At 56.7% G+C, this 22,313-nt stretch overlaps 1 protein-coding gene across 3 annotated transcripts; it reads right to left on the bottom strand.

Annotated features, from left to right (window-relative positions):
* Positions 1-358: 358 nt before the first annotated feature.
* PKN1 (protein kinase N1) lies at positions 359-21,045 on the bottom strand. 3 transcript variants are annotated; one of them, XM_032835908.1, is made up of 22 exons: positions 20,911-21,045; positions 16,272-16,575; positions 14,974-15,125; positions 13,714-13,849; positions 10,980-11,125; positions 10,485-10,698; positions 9,496-9,690; positions 8,503-8,612; positions 8,266-8,409; positions 6,574-6,649; positions 6,352-6,493; positions 6,168-6,261; positions 4,137-4,216; positions 3,984-4,059; positions 3,810-3,901; positions 2,455-2,631; positions 2,188-2,250; positions 1,987-2,063; positions 1,641-1,783; positions 1,252-1,359; positions 1,091-1,171; positions 359-639 (listed from the first exon to the last, which is right to left on the bottom strand). In XM_032835908.1, exons 1-22 carry the CDS (start codon positions 20,929-20,931, stop codon positions 436-438), a joined length of 2,835 nt encoding a protein of 944 aa, XP_032691799.1. In that variant the 5' UTR covers positions 20,932-21,045; the 3' UTR covers positions 359-435. The 3 variants fall into 3 exon arrangements, with proteins under 3 accessions (XP_032691799.1, XP_032691800.1, XP_032691798.1); XM_032835909.1 differs by lacking the exon at positions 20,911-21,045 and adding an exon at positions 20,733-20,827; XM_032835907.1 differs by lacking the exon at positions 20,911-21,045 and adding an exon at positions 17,540-17,630.
* Positions 21,046-22,313: the final 1,268 nt, after the last annotated feature.

Raw genomic sequence — 22,313 nt, 5'->3', positions numbered from 1 at the left:
GGACCCCAGCAACAATTCTCTCATTGTGGCCCTGCTCCTCTAACACATCCCCAAGGCCACCAAACCACACCCATTAAAGGCCTCAAACTCCAGTGCCCCTAAACACAACTCCCAACCCTGTCCCATCTCGCCTGCCCATGCCCAGAGTTCCCACTTCCCCACAACCCTCATCAAGTGACCCCCGCCCCCGGAACCATAATCCAGGGCATCTCCCCGTCACCCCTTATGCCCCTGGCCACCCACCGGATCTGCACCCATTTCCAAGTACATTGGAATCTCCCCATTTCCAAGTACACGACCACCTGCCCCGCCCCCCATGCCACCACTAGGTGGCATGCACACACGAGGAGTCAGAAGATGCATGGATGGGGCAAACCCCAAAGGCCTTTTTAAAAACTACTGAGAGCTTGGTCAGGGAAGGGGCAGGGGAGAGGGCTAGCAGCCCCCGGCCACAAAGTCGAAGTCCTGGAAGGCTGCCTGCTCTGTGGCCGTGAGGGGCCGCGCGTCGCGGGGCGGGCTCAGTGTGGGGGCCTCCCCCGTGAACTCCTCATCGAAGTTGCTGACATCAGTGCGGCCTGACAGCGTGGGCACGAAGGGAGGTGGCAAGCGCCGGGCTAGCAGAGTGTCCCAGCCCAGTGTCTAAGTGGGGGAGAAGGGGGAGAGAGAGGAAGAGGTCAGCCAGGGGTGGGGGGAGGGCAAGAGCGGGGTGCTGTAGACTGCAGGAGGGGCCAGCCCTTTGTGCCCCATCCAGCCCTGCATCTGTGGGGATTAGCATAAGGAGTCACAAGAGAGAGGCGTCAAGAGGGGCCTGCAGGCCCAGTAAGGATCACAGTGTGAGCTTGGGGAGCCCTGGGGTGAGAGAGAGGTGTTCATACACAGGGCAGTGGCCCCACCAGGCCAGCCGGGAGTAGATGTGGGTGTAGGAGGGTCAGTGGGTGTGAAGGAGGGTGTAGGAAATGGAGATGACAATGTTGGAGGGAAGGTGTCTAGATCCGGGTAGGGGAGAAATGAACAGGCCCTGAGGGACTGGGGTCGGGGGAATGACCAGGTCTCTGCTAGGCAGTTGGCCAGGCACTTGGGGTGACCTCACCCTGTAGAAGGGCTGCTTTTTCACATCCTCTGCGTCCCTCTCGCTGGATCCCAACCTCCGCTCTGGGTTCCTCCTCAGCAGCTGGTGGGGAGGGGAGGCATCAGTCTTCCCCTTCCTGGCTCCCGACCCCCTCCCCAGGCCCAAGTTGGGGGACTCCTCACCCTGCGCATGATGCCAATGGCTTCAGCTGACAGGAAGCGTGGGTAGCGAACCTCATCATTGACTATGCTGTCAAATACCTCCTCTTCATCGTCCCCTGGGAATGGGGACTGGGGACAGGGAAAGCCAGGATGAATTCGGCCCCACCTCTGACCACTCCCCTCCCAGTCCCATCTGAGCCCTCTGCTCCTCGCACCACTCCACCGGGGTGCTGGCTGACGTGGGAAGGGAAGCACCCCATTTTACAGATTCGAAAATTGAGGCTAGGGAGGCAAAGCCAGCTGTCCCTATCACACAGCACATGGAGGCACTTTTTGATCCCACCCCTAGGTACAAGTAGTTTCCGGCGTGATCCCAGGGTCAGGCAGGGCAGGGTAGGCTGGGGCCTCACCTCACCAACCAGCATCTCATAAAGCAGCACGCCCAGCCCCCACCAGTCCACTGCCCGCGTGTAAGATGTGTCTGTCAGCACCTCGGGGGCCAGGAACTCCGGGGTCCCACAGAATGTGCTGGTCCGGTCCCCATAGCCCATCCCTGGGGACAGTAGGGCCATGTGAAGTTATGGGGAGGAGGGGGCTCCCGGTGGTAGCCCAGCCCAGCATGTGGTGGCCCAGACAGCCACCCCATCCCAGGGTCAGGGTAGGGGGTAACCCAGGTAGGGCTTGGGACTCCATTCCCTCCCCCACTCTGTCTAATCCCCAGAGGCCAGCCCTTCAAATCCCAGCCCCGCCCCTCACCCTCCTTGCAGAGGCCAAAGTCTGCGATCTTGACATAGCCCTCGGTGTCCAGGAGCAAATTGTCCAACTTCAGGTCCCTGTGATGGGTTGGGGGGATGTAAAGAGGGATGAGGGGGGCGGAGTCTGGGCCCTGCCTGAAGCCTGAGGGCCCCTAGTGGGCAGCATGTGCATATAGGAGCACGGGCACGCAAGGGCACACACCTGTAGACGATCTTGTGTTCGTGGAGAAACTGCAACCCCAGCACCACACAGGCTGAATAAAAGCTGCAGAGAGAAGCTAGTGTGATAGAGCCAGGCCTCCCAGCAAGGCAGGCCGGCCACAGAAGCCAGGCTCCCACATCCTCGACAGCTCCCCGGTCCCCCCAAAACTCCAGGAGGCTGGGGGGGAAGCTGGGGCCAAAGGGTGGAGGGGTAGGAAGGGGGCTGCCGCGGCCTGTTGGGTGCTGAGGCACGGGTGGGGGAGCTCACACAGCACGAGGCTCCGAGAACACGTCACTGTGGATGTGTAGCATGAGGTCCCCGCCGGCCGAGTACTCCATCACGAAGCACACATGCTCGGGTGTCTGGAAACAGCCGAACAGGTTCACCAGGAAGGGGTGTCCTGCTCTGGTCACTGCTGCCAAGATCCGCTTCTCACACATCAGGCTGGGTGGGATAGGGGGCGGGGCTCAGAGACCACAGCAGCCCCTTCCACCCCCAACTCCCATACTCACAAGAAGTCCCTGATTGTCTGCTGTTTGCTGAGGACCTCGTGTGACTGTGCAACCTTGGGCAAGTTGCCTAAGATTTCTGAACCTCAGCAGCTTTGTCTGCTAAACAGGTACCCAGAAGCCACCTGTCATCCTAGTAATAGTCCCCCAGTATCCCTTTAGGGAACACAGCCAGGGAGGGCTAACTGGAGCACCCATCTTCCTGACCAGAAATTGGTTTGGGAATGGGCAAGCCAAGGGAGTGGGGCTCAATCTCAGGATTTCTGCGGTTATTATTAAGGATGAAGGGCTAAAACTAGTGGATGAGCCTTACTCTGCTGGGGTAGGGGGCTATTTCTGCCCCCTGGAGAGGACTTCCAGCAAAGCCCACAAAAAGGAAAGCTGACAGAGATGTCATCTGAGCACCTGGATATAGCCATGCCTGAAAGTACTCCACCCCTGGACTTTTCTGACCCAGACCAATAAACTCTTTTGCTTAAGCCTATCTGAGTTGGGTTTCTGATTAACAAAAGGATGTAAGAAGATTAGGGACAACCTCGATGCCTCTACTGGGCGTTTTTACAGGGGGCCAGGTACTGTAGAATGCTCTAGATGTATCCTCTTACTTAATCTGCCTGAAAACCCTACAAGAAAAGCATTATTATGCCCCTTTTATAGATGGGGAGGCCAAGGATCAGAAGGGCAAAGTAACTTCCCCAGAGTCTCTAAACACACTTGTGGCAGGGTGGGATTTGAACCCAGGGCCCTGATCCAAAAGCAGAGCCTGGGCAGTGGTGCCATTAAGGGTACAGACTTCAGGGCCTGAGTCCCTAGGTTTGAATCCCCGACCTGCTGCTCACTGGCTTTGTGATTCTGGGCAACTTGCTCAACCTTTCTGTGTCATCAGCAGAACGGGAACAATAACAATATTTACCTCATAGGGCTGTCATGGAGAGCAAGTGAGTAACTGAACAAAAGGCGCACAGTGGGTGCTTTCCAAGAGTTACTATCTTAGTAAGTGCCAGTGACTGGCATGAATCACTGTCACAGCAGCTCCAGAGAGGGGACTGCTCTGTCTCCCATCTCCCAGAAGAAAAGACTGAGGTTCTCAGAGGGCTTGGACCAGGTCCCCACCTTTCAACCTCATCTCGGGCCACAATGTCGCCTTTCTTCAAAGCCTTGATGGCGAACAGCTCCCCGCTGGGCCGGAATTCAGAGAGCAGCACCTGTAACCACAGTGGGGAGCGATGGCCTTCGTGGCCAGCCCGGGGACTCCCCATTCCCCCAACTCCTTGGCCCCCGCCTCACCTTCCCAAAGTGACCCCGGCCCAGCACTGCCAGGAATTTGAAATCCTCGAGGGTCAGGGGTGACTTCTTCAGAGGGCTGTGGAGAGAGGACACTGGTGGGGACAAGGACAGCAGGTGGTGGCGGGGGGATGGTGAGTAGGGGAGAGGTGTCACCTGCACAGGGCAGAGCCTGGCGTCTCCTGAGTCTCTGAAGGCAACTCGGGGGTGGTGGCAGCTTCCGGAATCGGGGAACTCTGCAGCAGCGAGAGGGAAGTCAGAGGCACCCCATAACGACAAGAACTGCCAAGGCTCCCATCACCTCTGACCTCACTTCTCCTCGCACTCACCCTCTCGCTCACTGCCCTCCAGCCACACTGTCCCTCTCACTGTGCCCTGAACACACCAGGCATGTTTCCAGCCCAGGACCTCTGCACAGGCTACTCCCTCTACCTGGAATTCTCTTCTCCCCCCACATCAGCACGGCTGCTCCCTTACCTCCTGCAGGCATTCATTCAGAGGTCACCTTCACGGGTGGTCAGCCAACCATCACAGCAAATAACCAGCAAAACCCCCCACACCACACACACACATATTCCCTGACCCCTTTCACTTTTCTTTCATGCTGTAAATACTTTTTACTGTTTGCCTACATTTTTCCTTTAAGGTTACTTGCCCTAAGAACTACTTAATTCTTCATGGCACACGTGTGCTTGTAACTTTGAAAAGACCCAAAATTACTATTGCAAATGGGAACACATGACAACCGGTTCGTCATCCTCCACTACAGACACAGCTCTAAAAGGCCATCAGTCCAATAGGCATCTGGTGGGACACACGGGCCTCTCGGGCCCCCGCCACCCTCCCTAGAACCAGCTACTGTTCATGATTTCCCGAGTACCTTTCTAGAGACTGTCCATACCCACACAAGCGAAAATGCCAGTAGAGGCTTCATCTTCCTGGCACCTTCATCCTGCCTCTGCTGCTGGACAATCTGTCTGGGAAATCACCCGAGGCCAGCCTCCCCTGTCACACACACGTCCTACTCCACTTTGCGGTTTACTTAGCGCTGGCTCTCCTACGGATGGACTCTGACATGCCCACTTTGGCCTACACTAAGCTGCTGCGGCAAACTTCCTGGGGGTGAGTGTGTGTGTGTGTCCAGACTGGGAACTCCTGGGATAGGATGACATCCTGATTTCAGCCCAGCGAGCTATGCCCTCCCGAGGAGATGCAGCAACTACACCCCTTCCACCAACTGTGTTTCCCTGAGTCCTGCCCAGAATTTGGCAGTATTAAACTTTGGGATTTTGTTTTGCCAAACTCATCTGAGGATGTATCTCCTTACGTTATTATTATAAATATAATACAGAAGCATATACTGTCAACTTCAGTTCTTTTTAACGAGGTATGAAATGCACCCAGTGAGCTGGGCCAAGGGGCATGCTCCTGCAGACGTGTCCACCTGGGTACACGTCGCACAGAGCGGGGGTGGGTAAACCGGGTTTTATACAGTCTGTGAGCTGAGACTAGCTTTTCCATTTTTAAAGGGTTGGGGGAACATCAAAAGGAGAGTGACATTTTGGGATCTGTGAAAGTGACATGACATTCCAAACTTCAGTGGCCATCAGGAAAGCTTTAGCGGAATACAGCCACGCCCTCTGGCGTACGTGTGTATCATCTAGGGCTGCTTTCTACAAGGCCACGCTGAGTCGTTGTGACCAAGACTCTCTGGCCCACAAAGCCGAAGATACTGACTCCACGCCCCTTTACGGAGAAGGCACATATGCTGATCTCTGACCCAGAGAAGACCCAGAGAAGTCGCCACGACCCCCACGGGCTGCCTTGTATCTCTCTCCTACCAGTAACCCCACAGGCAGAGAAAACCACCCTCATGACTTCTAGCCTCGAAGTGAGTTTTAAACACGCCCATTCTATGGGCCGGTGCACTGAGCACAGCAAGGTGAAGCAGCTTGCCATGGGTCACACAGCTAAGAACTGGCGGAGGAGGGACATGGACCCAGGTGGCCTGGCTCCTGAGCTTATGTTTTGATTCAGGTTAGAAAGTAGGACCCTGCTTCTAGTAGAGATGCGTGACCCGGGAAAGTTCCTGGTGATCTCTGGGCTCTGAGCTGGGAGAGAGGCCTAGAGGAAGAAGCTTTGACGCTGCCCAAGCCAGGCTTAGGGGGACAGGAGTGGGACACTCACCACGCTCGATGGGCTGGAAGGAGGACCCAGAGGACTCTTCTGGGACAAGCTATCCAAGTCAGCCCCAAGGTTCAGCTTCTCCACAGATATGTCACTGCAGAACAAGGAAGGAGGGTGTGTGTGGGACTCAGCACCCTGGCAAGCAAGCAGGGACAGCCTAGACCTCAGGGACCTCCCTCCTTACCCTGTGCACCGGGCCTCAGTTCCCGGAGAAGCCCCAGGGCTGAAGGTGCCTGTGCCCGTGGCATTGGGGATGAGTCTTCGAAGCAGCCGCACCCAGGTGGCAACATCAATGTTCATCTGCCGAGCGCGCTGAAATGCTTTCCCTGGGGCAACAAGGATGGGCTCACCCTTCATGATAACTCTGGGGCCCCTGGCCTCTTCTCCATTTTGCCCACCCCCTCACCTTGTTGCTTGGAGAAAATTTTCTTCTGCCTTCGGAGCCGGGGTATCCTCTCAATGACAGGGTTGCGGAAGGTAACCTGGGAAGAGGGGCCAATGGGTGGGAACCCACCCCCACCTCTAGGTGGTGGGGAAGCCCTTAGGAGTACAGGTATGCACGCCCTTATGTTTTGGGGGTTCCAATCACTATAGCACCACATCCAAAACAGCATATTAAGAGAATGTAACCTATTTGGGGTTACATCATCTAGGGTCTTGATTTCCCCGAGTGTGGTCCCAGACCAGCAGCATCACCTGGGGCTTGCCAGAAATGCAGATTCCTGGGCCCCCGCCTGGACCCACTGAATCAGAAACACAAGGGTGGGGCCCCACAGTCTGTGTTTCAACAAGCCCTCCAGTGGATGTGGGGAAGCCCCCAATCTAGCTGAACTCTCCCAACTCCGAAGCATCTTCTGGAAGGTGCTAAAGTCACAGAACTGTGTGACTTAAGTGTGTCTGATATCGTTGCCACTAGTCATGCAAGGCTATTTAAATTCAGTAAAATTTAAGTAACATTAAAACTTTAGTTCCCAGGTCCCCCTAGGCACACTTCAAGTGGCTGGCAGCTAATATGCTAGATGGTCCATCTATAGAACATTTCCACCCACAACAGAATGCAACTATTATAGGTTCATCCACAAGAGAATTCTAGAAAGTTCTATTGGCTGGCACTTTAGAGGAGGAGGAAAAACCAAAAAGAATGCTCTAAGTGAACCCTGAGGGTGAGCAGGACTGCCTCAGAACTCGCCCCCCCTCCCACCCCCACCTTTCCCACTTGGTTTTGGCTGGTCTTCCTAATGGAAAACTGTTTCACTGAAACAGTGAAATTTCAGGGCTGCTGAAGTCAGCCCTTCTCCTGCTCTTTTCCTTCAGGCACATGCATATGTTAGGGGCACATTTAAAGAATTATCGAGGAAAATTTTGGCTGACTTTCCTACTCTGCCTGTTTCCTCCTCTGTCAGATGTGACTAAGGATGATCCCTCCTGAACTGGGCTGAAGTGGGTCGTTGTGAGGATTTACAAATTAATGCCAGCAAAGCATGTAGGACAGGGCTTGGCTCACACCACAAGGGGTCAGCTAGGAATGTTATTTAGATCGTGGGCTCTCAACCGGGGGGGGGGGGGGGGGAGCGGGAATGTCTGGAGACATTTTTGACTGTCGCAGCTTGTGGGGAGGGTAGTGCTGGCTTCCTGTGCGTGCAAACCAGGGACGCTTCTCGAAATCCCACAGGGCAACTAAGAGTGATATGGCCTGTTAGGGTACACCTGTCCATAATGCCAAGGGTTGGGTACCCCGATTTAGACCTTAACCCTGGCATCACTACAGAAGGAATTTCTCTCTACTAGACTGTAGCTCTGGTAACAATCACCCTGACATGTCGCCAGGCTTTTCTTTTCTTTTTTCGCTTGGTAAAATTTTGTAATATCTTTTTTCTTTCTTTTTTTTTTTTTTAAACTTCTTCCCTTGGAACAAAACCAATCCCACCTTAAGTGGTGTCACTGACATAGTGACATAACTAATACCAATTACTAACTAATTACATGTATTTTTTAATCAAGGTTCAGAGACCAATCCAGAACAGATCTTCCCCTTCCAGCAAACTGGGAGCAGGAGATGCAGCAAGTGTTTTCGCAAGGTCAGGGGTCAGGGCTGTACCTCAGCCACCAGGCAGCCCTGGGGTTCCATGTCCAGCTGCACTTCATGCCTCTCATTATCCAAGAAATCCTCCAACTTCAGGAATTTGAGGGCACACAGACCCCGTTGGTCCCGCCAGAACACGGCCAACTCCAGTTCCCGAGCCTCGAGGGAGAGGAAGTGAGCCATCATTGGGGGTGCCCAAGGTCCGGAACCCTTCCTCCTCCTCCAGGCCCTGCCATCCCCCACCTAGCTCACCCTTTCCAGCTCCAGAGTAAAGCTCTGGTCCCAGGCATTGGGGCCACACGGCTTCCATGATGTCTGCCCCACCACGGTGTTATCCAGCTTGAGCACAGTGCTAACCTCGCCTGGAATGAGGGGAGGGGAGGGGGTATCAGAAAATGTTTGGAGTTGGGGGGAGCATAGCTCATATCTTAGTAAAGAAATCCCACCCCCCCACATTACACTCTGCCATGCGACCCTGATCAAGCTTTATGGTTCTGCCTTTCACCTCCGGTGTTTAACCAACTTCCAGGGGATTTCTGCATATGGTGTGAGGTAAAGATCCAAATTCACTTTTACTTCATACGCAACTTCCAGCAATATACTCCTAAGAATTTACCCTGGAAAAAGGCATGCAGGTATACACTGGGAGGCAAAATGCTGCCACATTTTGGCCATTGTGAATAATGCTGCTAAAGACCTGAATGTCCAGATATCAACTCGAGTCCCTGCTTTCAACTTTTTTGGGTACACACTCAGAAGTGGGATCGCTTGGGATGCCTGGGTGGCTCAGTTGGTTGGATGACTGCCTTCAGCTCAGGTCCTGATCCCGGGATCCCGGGATCGAGTCCCACATCGGGCTCCCAGCTCCATGGGGAGTCTGCTTCTCCCTCTGTCTTTCTCCTCGCTCATGCTCTCTCTCACTGTCTCGCTCTCAAATAAATAAATAAATAAAATCTTAAAAAAAAAAAAAAGGAAGTGGGATCGCTGATCATAGGGTAATTCCATGTTTAAGTTTTTGAGGACCGCCATAACATTTTTCACAGTGGCTGAACCACTTTACCTTCCCAACAGCACTGCAGAGGGGTTTCATTTCTCCACAGCCTCCCTAACACCTGTATTTTTTTTTTTCTTTTAAAACAATCCATCCTACGGACTGGAATATAAGTTTTTTAAAAGTGTTACGAGTGTGGGACATCCCAGGATCCCCATGGCATCTCATCCCTCCAGGGCTTAACGCCCACTCACTGGTGTTCTCGGCTTCCACTTTGAGGCTGCTCCGGCCACTGAGGCTTCCACTTCGGCTGTAAAGGCCCCGGGCTGGGCGGCTCAGGAAGGTGGTGCGGCTGTCAGGGGTTCCGGGCCCCCCGACTGGGGGGGAGGGGTTCCAGGGGATAGTCTCTGGAAGGTCCTTGCAGCCTACCACGCGTACCTCCAGGGTTCCTGAGGGAGGGGCAGGCTCAGGGAGGCCCACAGGTAGGCCAAGCCAGGGGGAGGGGACTGCAGAGGGAGTGGGCATGTCCAGAAGTGGCCAGCATATAGGTGGGAGTTGGTGAGGGACAATCAGAGTGGAGCAGGGGGTCTGATCCTGGGATGACTGTGCCCAGAAGTGAAAATATGGGACAAGGGGGAGGGGGCGAGGCTGGGGCAGGCCAGGCTGGGGAGGGGCTCTGAATGCTTGGGATTTAGTGACAGAAGATAGGTTTAAGGCATAGGTCAATCATGGAGGCAGTGAGGAGCCAGGTTGGACTAGGAGGTTCAGGGTAGGACTCAGGGAGCTGACCTGAGGTCCAAGATGGGGGCAGGGGCCTTGGGTAAGGCTGGTCTAAGGCAGAAGTAGTGGCTGAGGGGTCTAAGGAAGGAGGAGCTGGCTGGCTTTGGGGGCAGGGGGCAGATAGTGGTTCAAAGCTCAGGGTTCTGAGAGTGAGGGGTTGTGGGACTGGGCTGGAGGGCTATGGCTGAAGGAAAAATGGCCAGGTATGAAGGGGTAGTGATGGGGACATGGTGGGCATAGGGGCAAGAGTTCAGAATCAGAGGGCAAGCTGGGGCCAAAAGTCCAGAGTGCATGGGGCCCGGGGCTACAGGGTTGGGGTGAATAGAGAACAAAGGAATAGTAGGATGGGAGTCCAGGGGTAGGGAGAGCAGAGATCTAGGTTAGGGGGCCTCAGGACTTGGAGGAAAGGTCGAGAGTACAGAACTGCGGACGTGGGGTATGGGTGGCGTAGGTAGGGACCCACCTGTGAGTGGTGCGGGCTTGCACAGGGTGCTATACTGCGTGGGGGGGAAGGGCTCAGTCAGGCGAGCACTGAAGGCTGCGGACGAGGCCGCAAGAAGCTCCTCACGCAGCAGCCGCCCCTTCGGATGGTCTGCGGGCAACTCCCCGAGCCGCCGCTCCAGCGCCTCCCGCAGCAGCCCCAGCTTCTGGTTGGACTCCATTAGCTTCTCCTGGGCCTGTAATAGGAGGGACAGAGTGGGGCTGGGGTGGGGCCTGGCTAAATCTCACCCGGCCCAAGCCCTCAAATCTTCTGGGTCCTACCCCTGGGCTCCCCAGAAAGCTAGGCCCCACCCCCTGGCTGATGCCCCACCCCTGGCCGGGGTCCCGCCCTGCCGAGGCACCGCCCCTTGCTGAAGCCTCACCCTTAAGGCCCTTGCGGCCGATTCCCGCCCCTTTGCTGGCGTCCAGCCCCTCACCGAAGCCCCACCCCTCAGCGCACGGAAGCCTCACCCCTCACCTCGCTGACCGCCTTGCGGTCTGGGGTCTTGGCTGCACTGAGCAGGCGGAGCACATTCTTGGCCCCCTCGGCCACAGCGTGCTCCACTCGGAAGTGGTGTCTCAGTTCCTCAATGCGCAACTCCACGGCCCCCAGGTCTGGACTCCCTGTGGGCGTTGAGCGCGAGGTGGTGAGGCCAGCCTAGAACCCAGGTCCAACCACCCCAGCCGCCGACATGCACTCATGCACAGGGACGGACACTGGGGATAGCTACACCACCACCAGAATGCATCACGTTTTTCCCAAGCGAGGGGTCACGGTCAGTCAGGCACATTCCCAGAGAGATGCAATCGCTCTTTTTCCAAACACCCACAGGGACCATCCCAGGGACGGAGCTGGGCTGTCATACAGGGACAGTCATATACACAGGTACACTATCAACACAGGCTTAAAGGACAAACGTGTTGGCAGGGTCCCATTTCATCACCAGGGTCTGTCACAGGGACACTGTGGGCATTTGGACAGCCAGAAGGAGATAATCACACAGGCACAGGGACACATGGAGGCAGAATGGCCAGATCTATCAAAATCACAAATGAAATTGCCCTTCGATTCAGCAATCCCAGTTCAGGAACTTTATCCCACAGAAACACCTCTGCACCTAACACGTGTACATGGTATTCACTGCAGCTTCTTTCTAGGAACAAAAGATTGGCAATAACCCTGTTTCTTGCAGGAGGAGTCTGGGTAAATGAATGTGATCGTCCACACGGTGAAATATAAAGCAGTTGCGAGCACAAGGCCACTGTCACACAGAGATCATCACACTGTCGCTCACAGGGTAACAGTGGCATTACCGCTTTGTCACCAGTGTAGGCACCCTGTCACCCACAGGTGGAGGAACACACACTCTCACAAAGATACAGTCACACTGCCACACAGGGACATTGTCACACGGCAGAGAGACATGATCGCAAGACACAAACATCCTCATGGGAAACATTTACACCGTGACAAAGCTCCTGGGGCTCTAACTCCGGCCCCAGGATAATCATAATCACACGGGCAAGTGGATAAAGCACAGGGACAGGCGAAGAAATGCCATCACACTGTCACACATGTGGAGAGGCACCCACAAGCACAGAGACCCAGCGTTGCAGGGAAACAGACTGGCTCTGTCCCAGTATAAAGTCCCAGGGATACAGCCATGGCCCAATATAGGATGGCCACAGTCACCCAATGGCACAGGGATAGCCATAAGGACACAAGAGGCACAAGGCTGTGGCCACAGTATCCATGGCTATAGGTTCCAAGGACAGTCCCCCTGTCCTGTATACTGACTCCAACTCAGACTATGGCACTCAGTCAGAGAGAGTCACAGTATCACTCAGAGATGTGTGACACTCACCTAGGCACCAACAACACAGACACAGTGTTACAGCAAACCTCATGTCCGTACGCATGTCGTCTTACAAAGACAGTCACACTCTTGCCCCTTGGCCTGCTGTCACATGTGCCCAGATAGTCACCAAGACTCTTACACTTAAATGGACAAAACTGCACCAGTAATCAAGGTTATGATGTCACCCAGAGGCACAGGGACATGATCACACCATCATATACGGTCACTGAAAAGCCCATGTCAGTATTCCCAGCACAGGTGAGCAATCACATGGAGGCCTCCCCTACCCCAAAGACACACACACTGTCACAGAGTTACAGACCCCACTGCTACGGGCTGAATGTTTTTCTTTCCCCCAAATCCACATATTGAAACTCAACCCCTAATGTGATGGTATTAGGGGTCAGGAGGTGGGGCCTTTGGGAAGTGATCAGGTCCTGAGGATGGAGCTCTCATAAGGGAGGCGCTCGGAGAGCTCCTCTACCCCATCCACCAATGGGAGGATACACACAGCAAGAAGGCAGCTGTCTGTGAACCCAGAAGAGGGCTCTGGCCAGACATGGGAGTGGCACCTTGATCCTGGACTGCCCGCCTCCAGAACTGTGAGTGAGACGTTTCTGTTGTATAGAACTGTTGTTACAGCAGCCTGAATGCACTAATACCCACTAACAATTCATAACGCTCTCTCTGTTGTGGTGACATACAGACTGCCGTAGTTCCCGGGCCACACACACAGCCCCTGGTCCCCCCAGCAATGGCACATATGAATAGCACAGCCTCCGTTGCCCTTGCACAAGTCACGATCTTGCCACAAATTCAGGTGGACAATTAGCTTAAGGCGCCCCCGGGCATTCACATAGACACACACATGGAAACAGACACGCCTGGTGGATGCCCACGGTTCTACACAACTGAGGCCACGTGACAAGGCAGCCACCTAGTCCAGGGGCCCACAGTTTCTTCTCATGAGGAGCCGGGAGTAGGTATTTTCAACTCTGTGGAACATGTGGGCTCCGTGGCCCCCGCTTGGCCCTGCCGCCGCCGTGCAACAGTGGCCTTCAGAGATAGTAAATGAATGGACATGGCTGTGTGTCAGGAAAACTTTATTCACACCAGTAAAAAGGCAGGGGCGGACTGGGTCCCCGGGGTGTGGTCGGCCAGTAGACCACCTAGTGCAAAGCTTCCATGAGACAAAACAGGAAACAGGCCCAGGGACGGTCAGGAATGGGTTTGGGTCATCCTGTGAGTCACAACAGCAACCTCCCTGCCTCAAGCAGCATCCCCCTATGGGGCCAGGAGCTGAGTCCTGCGTGGCAGGACGCAGGCTAGACTATGTTGGGGCAAGGGGCTCACCTTGGGCCTCATCCGAGGCTACTTGGCTCTCCAACTGGCCTGCCTGCAGGGCGCGGTGAAGCTGCATTCGGATGATGTCTATCTTGGTCTTACTGTCCTGCAGCATCTGCTGGGCTGTCAGCAGCAGTTTCCGGTCCTGCAGGGGGGGAAGGGCAGTGAGGGGCAGGCTGGGGAATGGGGTCTGACTGCTGGCCTTCTATCCACACTGCGCAGGCTCTGGTGACTGTGTCACAGGGGAGGATGTATGGGTGTGATAGCAGGGATATTTGTGCATTCTCAGGTGCCGAGGGGAGAGGTAGCCCCCAGCACTGGAATCCCTGCCACCTAACAGCTGGATAACTCCAGGTGAGCCGGTCCTCCTCTCTGGGCCTGTCCCCTCATCTACAGCGAGGGGAGTACCAACAGTACCGTCTGCCACCGGGCTGAGGGTTAAAGGAGCTAATCTGCAGGCAGGGCTCCAACCCATGCCTGGCATCGGGAGGCACTATATCTGTCAGCTGTCAGAATGGCACATACATGTGTGAGGGTCCCCGGGGGAGGGTGGGGCCCTGACTACAGCCACATCGGGGAGTCCAGGGGGGACAGGGTGGGTGTGGGAGACACCAGAACTGGGCGGTGGGGGTGTCTGTGTGACAGCTCCAGTCTCTGGGTGTGAATGTCATGGTCTGTGTGTCTGTGTGTCCAGGTGTGCTATGGGCCTGTGCCATGTGTCCTGGGTGTTATATGATGGGCTGTGTCTCTGCATCTAGAGGAGGCCGGGGTGGCTATCCTCCACATGTCTCCCAGTACTGTTACTGTTGTCTCTCCGGATTTCATGATAGGGCACACGTTTGCCTAAGAGTTGATAGGACCCTATGTGTCTCTAGATGTTGCTCTGACCATGGGGGTGTCTCTGGATGTTAGGATGATAGCATATGTACATTCAAGCTTTGACCTGACGACGTGTCTATGTGTCAGAAAGAGGCCACCAGCAGAGGGTGAAAGTCGCCCTGACTGTGGACATCTCTCGAGTCTCTGGGGTAACTGGGTATTGGGGGGATATAGTCTCTGCCTTGCGTCTAACACCACACACAGCCATCCTGTTTCTCATATGCCCCCATAAGCTGCCCACATCCTGGTCCTGCCTCCAAGTCACCTGTCAGTCCCTCCATCCCCAACCCCAAGGGTCTCAGTTTCCCAAGGGGCAGACAGATATAGGTGGCTCCCCGGTTCCCACCCCACAGCCTGTCCTCTGCTTCCCAGTGAGCAAGCCGCTCTTACCTTGGTGCTGCCGTTGCTGTATGTCTGGATCATGTTTTCTGCTCCCTGCTTCACCTTCAGCTCGATGGCCAGCTGCTTCTCCAGGCCAGCCACACGGCTCAGGTTGGTGGCCGAGCAGGCCTGGCTACCTGCCCCGGGGGACTGAGGGGCATCTAAAGGCGGGGGGCGGGAGGCAGGTGGGACAGAGTCACAACAGGCCTCACCTCCATCTGCCTAAGAGGCTTTGCCCAACTGAGAGGATCCACCCTCTGCCCAGCCTGGGTTCTGCCCCCAAAGCCAGGGAGAGGAGGAAATGAGGGCCAGGGCTCAGAAGATCCCCCCACCCCAGCCCTCCCAGGGAAAGATCCTCAGCTCCAGCACAGGACCAGCATGAATGAGTGTGGACAAGCATCCAGGTGTACATGAGTCCTTGGTGTTGGTGTGACTGTGTATAGGAGCCCCCAACTACTTCCCTGGCTGTGTGGGAGTCTGTGGGTTTGGGTGTGGTCACATCTATGCCCACAGGGAACTGGCGTGGCTGAGTATGTGTCTCCCTAGGTGCTCATGTAACTACATGAAACGGCAGGTGTTACTCAGCATGACTATGTGCGGTCTGGGTGCTGGGGTGACCCTGAGCACATTTCCAGCTGTTGGCAAACGGTCCATTCAGGTCTCCAGGTGCTGGTACGGCTGTGTCTGCACCGGGTCTGTCTGGGTATTGGTACAGTCTGACCCATGCGTCCCTGGATGCTGGCACGGCTCTGTGTGTGCTGGGGAGTGGTGTGACTGGGGGAAGGGCAGACCCTATGTGCCCAGCTCATTGCACCAGATGGTCTCTGAGCACGGACATGACAGTGTCGCTCTCCAGCTGCTGACCGGCCACGGTGCTGTATGGGTGTCAACGGAGTCTGCAGGTCTTGTCTGACTGTATGCAGGAGCACCCAGCTGCGGCTGGGACCATGTGCGTCTGTAAGGGTCAGACAGCTGTGTGGGTGTGAATCCTGGGGTTGGTGTAACCATGTGTAAGCGGCTCTAGACACTGTCTGTGTGTCACTGTGACTGTGTGTGCGTCTCTCTGGGTGCTGGGTGGCGGTGTGGAAGTCTCTGGGTATTCCCACGACAGTGTCTAGGTCCTTGGGTGTTGTCTGGGTGCTGGTGTGACAGTGCAGACCTTGCTCTGGGAGTTGGGTTTGGTGTTTCATCTGATTGCGTGTCGAGGCTGGCAGCTGTCATGACCTGGCATGTCTCCCTGGGAATCCACAGGGACAGGGCTAACCTTGCTCCCAGAGACCACAGTGGAACCCCCAAGCCCCGCTCACCTCGGGCAGCAGCTGCAGGGTCGGGCAGCACCACGTGGGCATGCAGCTCCTGCAGCTGCTGGTGCAGCAGGTCAAGGCGGCGGGAGGAGCCGCGCAGCACCAGCTCCACCGGGCCGAGGCTGCGGCCCAGGTCCGTGGTGGCCCGCCGCAGGTTCTCAGCACCCTCCTTCAGCTTCAGCTCCTTGCGGATCTCGCGCCGCAGCCGCTCCCGCTCTAGCTCCAGCTGCTGCTGCACCCCAGGAGCTGCCAGGTCGGCACCTGCCAGGCCCAGCTGCTCCAGCAGGGACCAGCTGCGCGGCTCGCTCTGCAGGAGATGGAGCACAGTCAGTGGGGCTGGGAGTCCGGGGCAGGGCATGGACCACCACACTCAGCCAGCTTGGCCTGGCCTCTTCCTGGCCTGGGTGCTTCCAAGATATAAACTCTGGCCTCCCAAAACTGAGAGGTGAGACAAGGTCCTGACCCTGCTTCCTGAGTACCCCAAACAGTGAGGTCCCTACTATAGGGCCCTCTTCCTTCCATGTCCCCTCAGCCTAGGGGACCCCATAAATACAGTCTTATCTCCCTTCATCTATTCCTTATACAGCAGAATTCTGGAGGACAGGCCCCATTATGTCACCAGTGTGCCTCCAAACTAGGAGGTCTCCAACTTCAGGCCCTATTTCCCATTGCCCCCCCAAAAAAGGTCCTGAGGGCAGACCCCTCCCTTCCGTTGTCCCCCTAAATTAGGCGGTCCCGAGCATAGGCCCCAACTCCCCTCTACTGTCCCTAAAACCAGGTCCCAAGGGCAGGCTCCATTTCCCCTCTGCTGCTCCTCAAACAAGGAAGTATCAGGGTAGGTCTCTGCTGCCCCCCCCCAAAAAAAACAATAGGCTTTAGATCCAGAATGTAGGCCCTTTTCCTCTCTGCTATGTCCTCAAACTGGGAGGTGCCAAGGGCAGGCTTCTCTTCCTCTGCTATAACCCTAAACTACGTCCTAAGGACAGGCCCCATCTTTCTCCTGCTGCACCCTCAAAGTAGGAGGTCCTGGGACAAGCTCTGTCTCCCCTCCTCTCATTCTCTACAACTAGACCCTAAAAAGCAGAGCCCTGTCTGCTTCCTTCTCTATTTCCCCGACCTGGGAGCGTCAAAAAACCCCACATAATTTCATCTTCAAAACAGAAAACTCCAAACCCATCTCCTCCCCTTGGTCCAAAATCAAGAGAGGGCGGGGCCTCCGGCCTGTGTCACTGGGGTCCTCTTTTCCCCCCAACCCCGACCCCAGCCCCCACCTCCAACTCCTGGTCCAAAGGGGGATTGGCCTCCGCCATCCTGGGTCCCGGCTGAGGGCCCCGCCCTCTTCCTGAACCTCAGCCCTGCCAGGGCCTCTTGACCGCCACTTCCTCTTTCCTGCTAGCTCCCAGCAGCCCCTGCGTGGGGCCAGCTCTGGGGCTCTGGGGCATCTAGGGGATCTTTTCCTTCAGTGCCCTCTTCAGTGTCTGCTTCTCAGGAGGCAACCAGGGATAGCCCCCGCTCTACGTCCTAGGAGGTTGCTAAGGTGCACACACACCTCACATGCTTACTGGTGTAAACATGGAGACCAGGCTCCCTTGAGGGTATACAGGCTCCAGGAGCTGACCTACAGGCCTGTGCACAAAACACAGGCAGGCAGATGCGTGCACGCCCCTGTGCCCACCCCAGGTACGCTGATATGCACATGCCGGCCAATGAGTGCTCCTATGGGCCGGCCCCTTCCTTGCAGACGCAGGCCGTCCCAACTTCCGGCTTCCTCTCAGTCTGGTCACCCACCGCTGTGACCACAGCTGGGGCCCACCCAGGCCAGGGGCACCTCCCTGAGGCCTACATCATGAGGAGACAGTGCTGGAGGGCTGGGGTGAGGGTGCCCACAAACCAGAAGCCCAATAAAGGCCAAGTACGACTATTAATAAGACGACCAATTATCGTGAGCTCCACCTAGGTCACCTAAAGCAGGTCCACAAGGTGGGTGCTGTTATCACCCCATTTTCAAGACAAGGAAACTGAGGCCTGGAGTGGTGACATAACTTGCCCTGAGGCCCCACAGCCAGCAGGAGGAATGGCTGGGATTTAAAAGGGGAGTGCCCACAATCTGATCACCAGCTAAGCGTCAGGCCTGGCACTAAGTGAGAATCCCCACTGGGTGAACCCATTTCACAGATAAGAAAAGTCTTTGTTGGCTCCCAGCCAACCTGGAGGGCAGCTGCCCCCAGCAAGGTTTAGCGCAGGTCACCATCCTACCAACCCATCACACGAATCCCGAGCGGCTGCCACAATTCTCCCCCACTTTCCAGGCAAGGAAACAGGCTGAGAGAGGAGACAGCTGCAGTTTGGGGCGCGGGGCGTGGGGGGCAGGTGGAGTGGGAGTGGTGATCACCACACACACACCTCCAGGGGCACCGGGCAACAACCAGAAACATTTTTGGTTGTCTCAGCTGGCGGTGGGGAGGGAGTACTCCTGGCGTCTGTTGGGTCGAGACTGGAGAGCCTGCTCCACATCCTGTCGTACACAGGACAGCCCCCCACCTCAAAGAATGATTCAGCCCCAAATGTCAATAGTGCTGAGACTGAGAAACCTTATGCATTAAAGGACATAGACTCACACCCAGGGCTGCTGACCATGACCACCATAAGGACTGCCTAGCAGCCCCACCTGCAGAACACAGGCCCATCTACACCTCTTCCTTTGGACAATGAACACCCTCATTGATGAACACGCCGGTTTTTCTGGCAGCAGAACCGTGGCTCAGAGAGACAAAGGCACTGGGTCCAGGACACACAGTGAGAAAGTGACAGAGCTGGAATTTAAACCCATGTTCACCTAACACTACTAGCTGGTGACCAGACCTCACCCACCACCCAGCCCCATTCCATCCCTAGCGGGCAGAGCAGGGGACAGCCAGGATCAAGCCAGCTCAAATAAGGAAAGTCCAGGCAGAGAGGAATAGAAGCTGAGGCCTGAGAATACCCAGAGTGGGGCAGGGGAGGGGAGAGAAGGGAGTACCAGCCTCTTGGGTTCTCTTCCCTTGAGTGACTCACTCCTACCCAGAGGGCAGGGGTCACCCAAAGGCCAGCAAGGCAAACACATGATCAGGAGCCTGGCCCAGCCTTGGAGAATCCTTGCTCCCCCACCTCCCACCATGGCACACGGGACCCAGGTCCAGAGGGTCCATCTCGCAGAATCCCCCCCTTCCCAGAGCAGCCAGAGACGTAGACCCTCATGTCCGGAAATTTCAATGCTTTGGGCGTTTCCGGAATCTGGACAGGACATCCGTTTGCCGGACACAGAACAGACAGGCATACGTCGGGACAGACAGAGGTACGGGGTGGCAGACCCAAGCAGGCACAAGAAAGGGATGACCAGAGGGGGAAAGAGTGGGGAAGAGATTGGAGGGGGGACCACAGCACAGGTCCAGCCTCATTCCAGGAATCACAGCCTCCACCCGGGTCATGTTTCGCACATGCTAAGTGCATGCATGAGCCAGAGGAATACTCTAGAGCCCTCCCAGGGCTGCAGGTAGAGGCAGAAACCCCGGCCCACCCAGCCCCAAGGTCTGACCTTATGTGATCGGCAACACCAGATACGCCCAGCTCCACGGCAAGGCTGACAGGCCATCAGCAGGACTGGGGTGGGGGACAGGGGAGCATGGGGGGAGACACAGAGGGGTTGGAGGCAGGTGCAGAAGGAGACGAAAACCCAGTTACACAGCAACCACAGGACAACAGAGGGATTTTGAGGCACTGAGGGCACCAGTGCCACACAATGTGCCTCAGATTCTGAACCAAAGCTCAGGAGTCACTGAGGCCTTGCTTGTCACAGATGTGGAAGGTGAGTCCAAGGCTGTGATGTTCACAAGGTGGTACCTGGAGAACCTGGCTGGTGGCAGGTTGGTGCCAGGCTGTGTGTGTTTATGTGTGTGGGAGGGGTGACCCAGCCCTGACACCCGTGCCCAGGTAGGGTTCCAGGTACAAGAGAATCCCTCTCTGGGATAAGGTTCCACCTGGCAGCCCTGAGCGTAGCCATGTGGGTCCCCCATTCCTCAACCTAATGAGGTGACTCTAGCACTTCCTCCAACAGGTGCCAATCTGTGTGGCGTGGGGACCATCATAAAGCTCAGTCTGGAGGCGGGGGTGGGATGTGGGGGGCGCCAGAGCTTTGTTGTGAGGGGGAGGAGCACGGACTGAGCGGCCTACTCCCCTCCGGGCCACTGCGCCAGGCACCTGCCCCAGGTGGAGTGGCACCTGCCGGAACCGAACGCGGGGGGCGGGGTGGTGGTGGAGGAGGGAGTGCCGCGTTGAGAGGCGGGTGCGACAGGCACCGGGACGCACAGCCAGCCACAGACACTCGAGTAGCGCTTCCGCCGCTCCCCCTCTAATTCTCGGGGAGGGGCGGAGCGTGGGGGTGCGGCGGGGGCCTTCGGAACCTCCCCGCTCCCCCTCGGTGCGTACCTCCGCCTGCCGAAAAGTGGACAGTGCTGGCTCCACGGTGTCGGCCCAGAGAGGGGGCACGGGGCGCTCGGGAGACCCCCACCTTGGCCGCCCGGGCCCCGGGGGCCCCGGCAACGCGCGGGCGGGGGTCCCCGGCGCTGGCCGACCGCCGGACGGCTGCGGACACAGGTGCGCCTACCTGCACGGCGTCGCTGGCCATGTCCTCGCGCCGCCCGCCAGGGGTCCCCGCGCGGAGGGAGGGGCGGCAAGAGGAGTGCGCGTGCGCCCCGCGCGGGGCGGGGAAGGGGCGGGCGCGGCGCAAGCCCCCGCCAGCGCGCGGCCAGCTTCGGCCTGCTCCGCTCGGGCCCCGCCTGGCCAGGCCGCCGCGTCCGTGCGCCGCGCCCTCCGGCCCCGCGGCGGCCGGGCCCGGTCACGTGACCGCCGAGGTCGGCGCCCGGGGAGGGGGCGGGGCCGAGGGGGCGCGGCTCCCGGCGGCCCTCGGGGCTGCGGGGTCTTGCCTGCAGGCTTTTCGCAGTCCGCGGCTGAAATCACCTAGTCTGCTCCCCACGCCCTCGCCTGGTTCTGCATCCTCACTCTGCCCAGGGGTCCCCGATCTGAGCGCGCGGGAACCCGAAGAAAAGACTGAACCACGTTAAAGCGGGGAGTGGCAGAGGCCTTTGGGCCTTCCGGAGCCCCTCTAAAAACAAGAACAATATGTATCTCTCCGCCTCTCCTTTGCAAGCTCGGGTCTTCTGGGAAGGATTCCCCTATTACCTGGAGACACGCTCTGGGCAGATCTGCGTTCAAATTCCAGCATCCCATGCTTGGGGGAGCTCCAAAGTCCTAAGAGCGCCTCATCTGTGAAACGGGTTTTATCCACCCACCCCTCAGTGTTGACAAACTTAAATGAGATCGTGCATGCCAAGTGTTCAAAACACAGTAAGTGCTCAATAAATGTTAGCTGTTATCATTTTAAATGTTATTGCCGTTGTTAGGAAAATGGCTTGAATCCCGACTCCTTCACTGACTCGCTGTAAGATCCTGTGGCTGCTGAGCCTCAATTTTCTCCGTTGTACAATGCAGACCTAGTCTGCAGAGCTGTTGCATGCAGGTGGAGTTCCATAGATGCAGACTTGTGCCCAAGCGGAAGAGAACGGAGGCCTCTACGGAGTTTCTTCGGGGTCTCTAGAAAGTGCAGCTTGGCTCTTGGCCAACCCGCACTCCCTTGGAAGCCCGGTGAGGGAGCCAAACCTTGGTCCTTGGTCCCCGGGGCTCGGGGCGGGGAGCGCTCCCTGGCGACTGAGCCTAAACACGGGCGCCCTGCAGGGATGGGCCAAAACACAGAGGGCTGCGGGAACTTTGGTTACCTAGAGACCAGGGCGCAATGTTTTCTCCCCCACCAACCCCCCTTTTTTCTTTTAAATTTGGAGAGTTTTAAACAGAGAAAGAAAAAGGAGAAGGAGGAGGAGGAGAATGACACCCATCCAGAATCTGCCCACTTCTCACCCCTTCCATGGACCTCACCTGGTCTGGTCTCATCCCTCACCTGGACCAACACAGGAGCTTCTTCCCAGGACTCCCAGCTCCGCCCTTTACTTTCTA

The sequence above is a fragment of the Lontra canadensis genome, unplaced genomic scaffold (genome assembly GCF_010015895.1).
Source record: "Lontra canadensis isolate GAN:19392208 unplaced genomic scaffold, GSC_riverotter_1.0 scaffold88, whole genome shotgun sequence".
Classification (NCBI taxonomy): Eukaryota; Metazoa; Chordata; class Mammalia; order Carnivora; family Mustelidae; genus Lontra; species Lontra canadensis.
Note: the sequence above shows the minus strand (reverse complement) of the source record. Positions and strands in the feature narration are given on the sequence as shown.

Bases quoted from the DNA above. Each gene is read 5' to 3' on its own strand.
- PKN1 (XM_032835907.1), bottom strand. From the start codon at position 17,578: ATGGCGGAGGCCAATCCCCCTTTGGACCAGGAGTTGGAG. The intron at 8,410-8,502 runs GTGAGCTAGGTG...CTCTCCCTCGAG, and splicing joins TTACTCTGGAGCTGGAAAGG to GCTCGGGAACTGGAGTTGGC. The intron at 2,632-3,809 runs GTGGGGACCTGG...TATCCCACCCAG, and splicing joins GCCCGAGATGAGGTTGAAAG to CCTGATGTGTGAGAAGCGGA.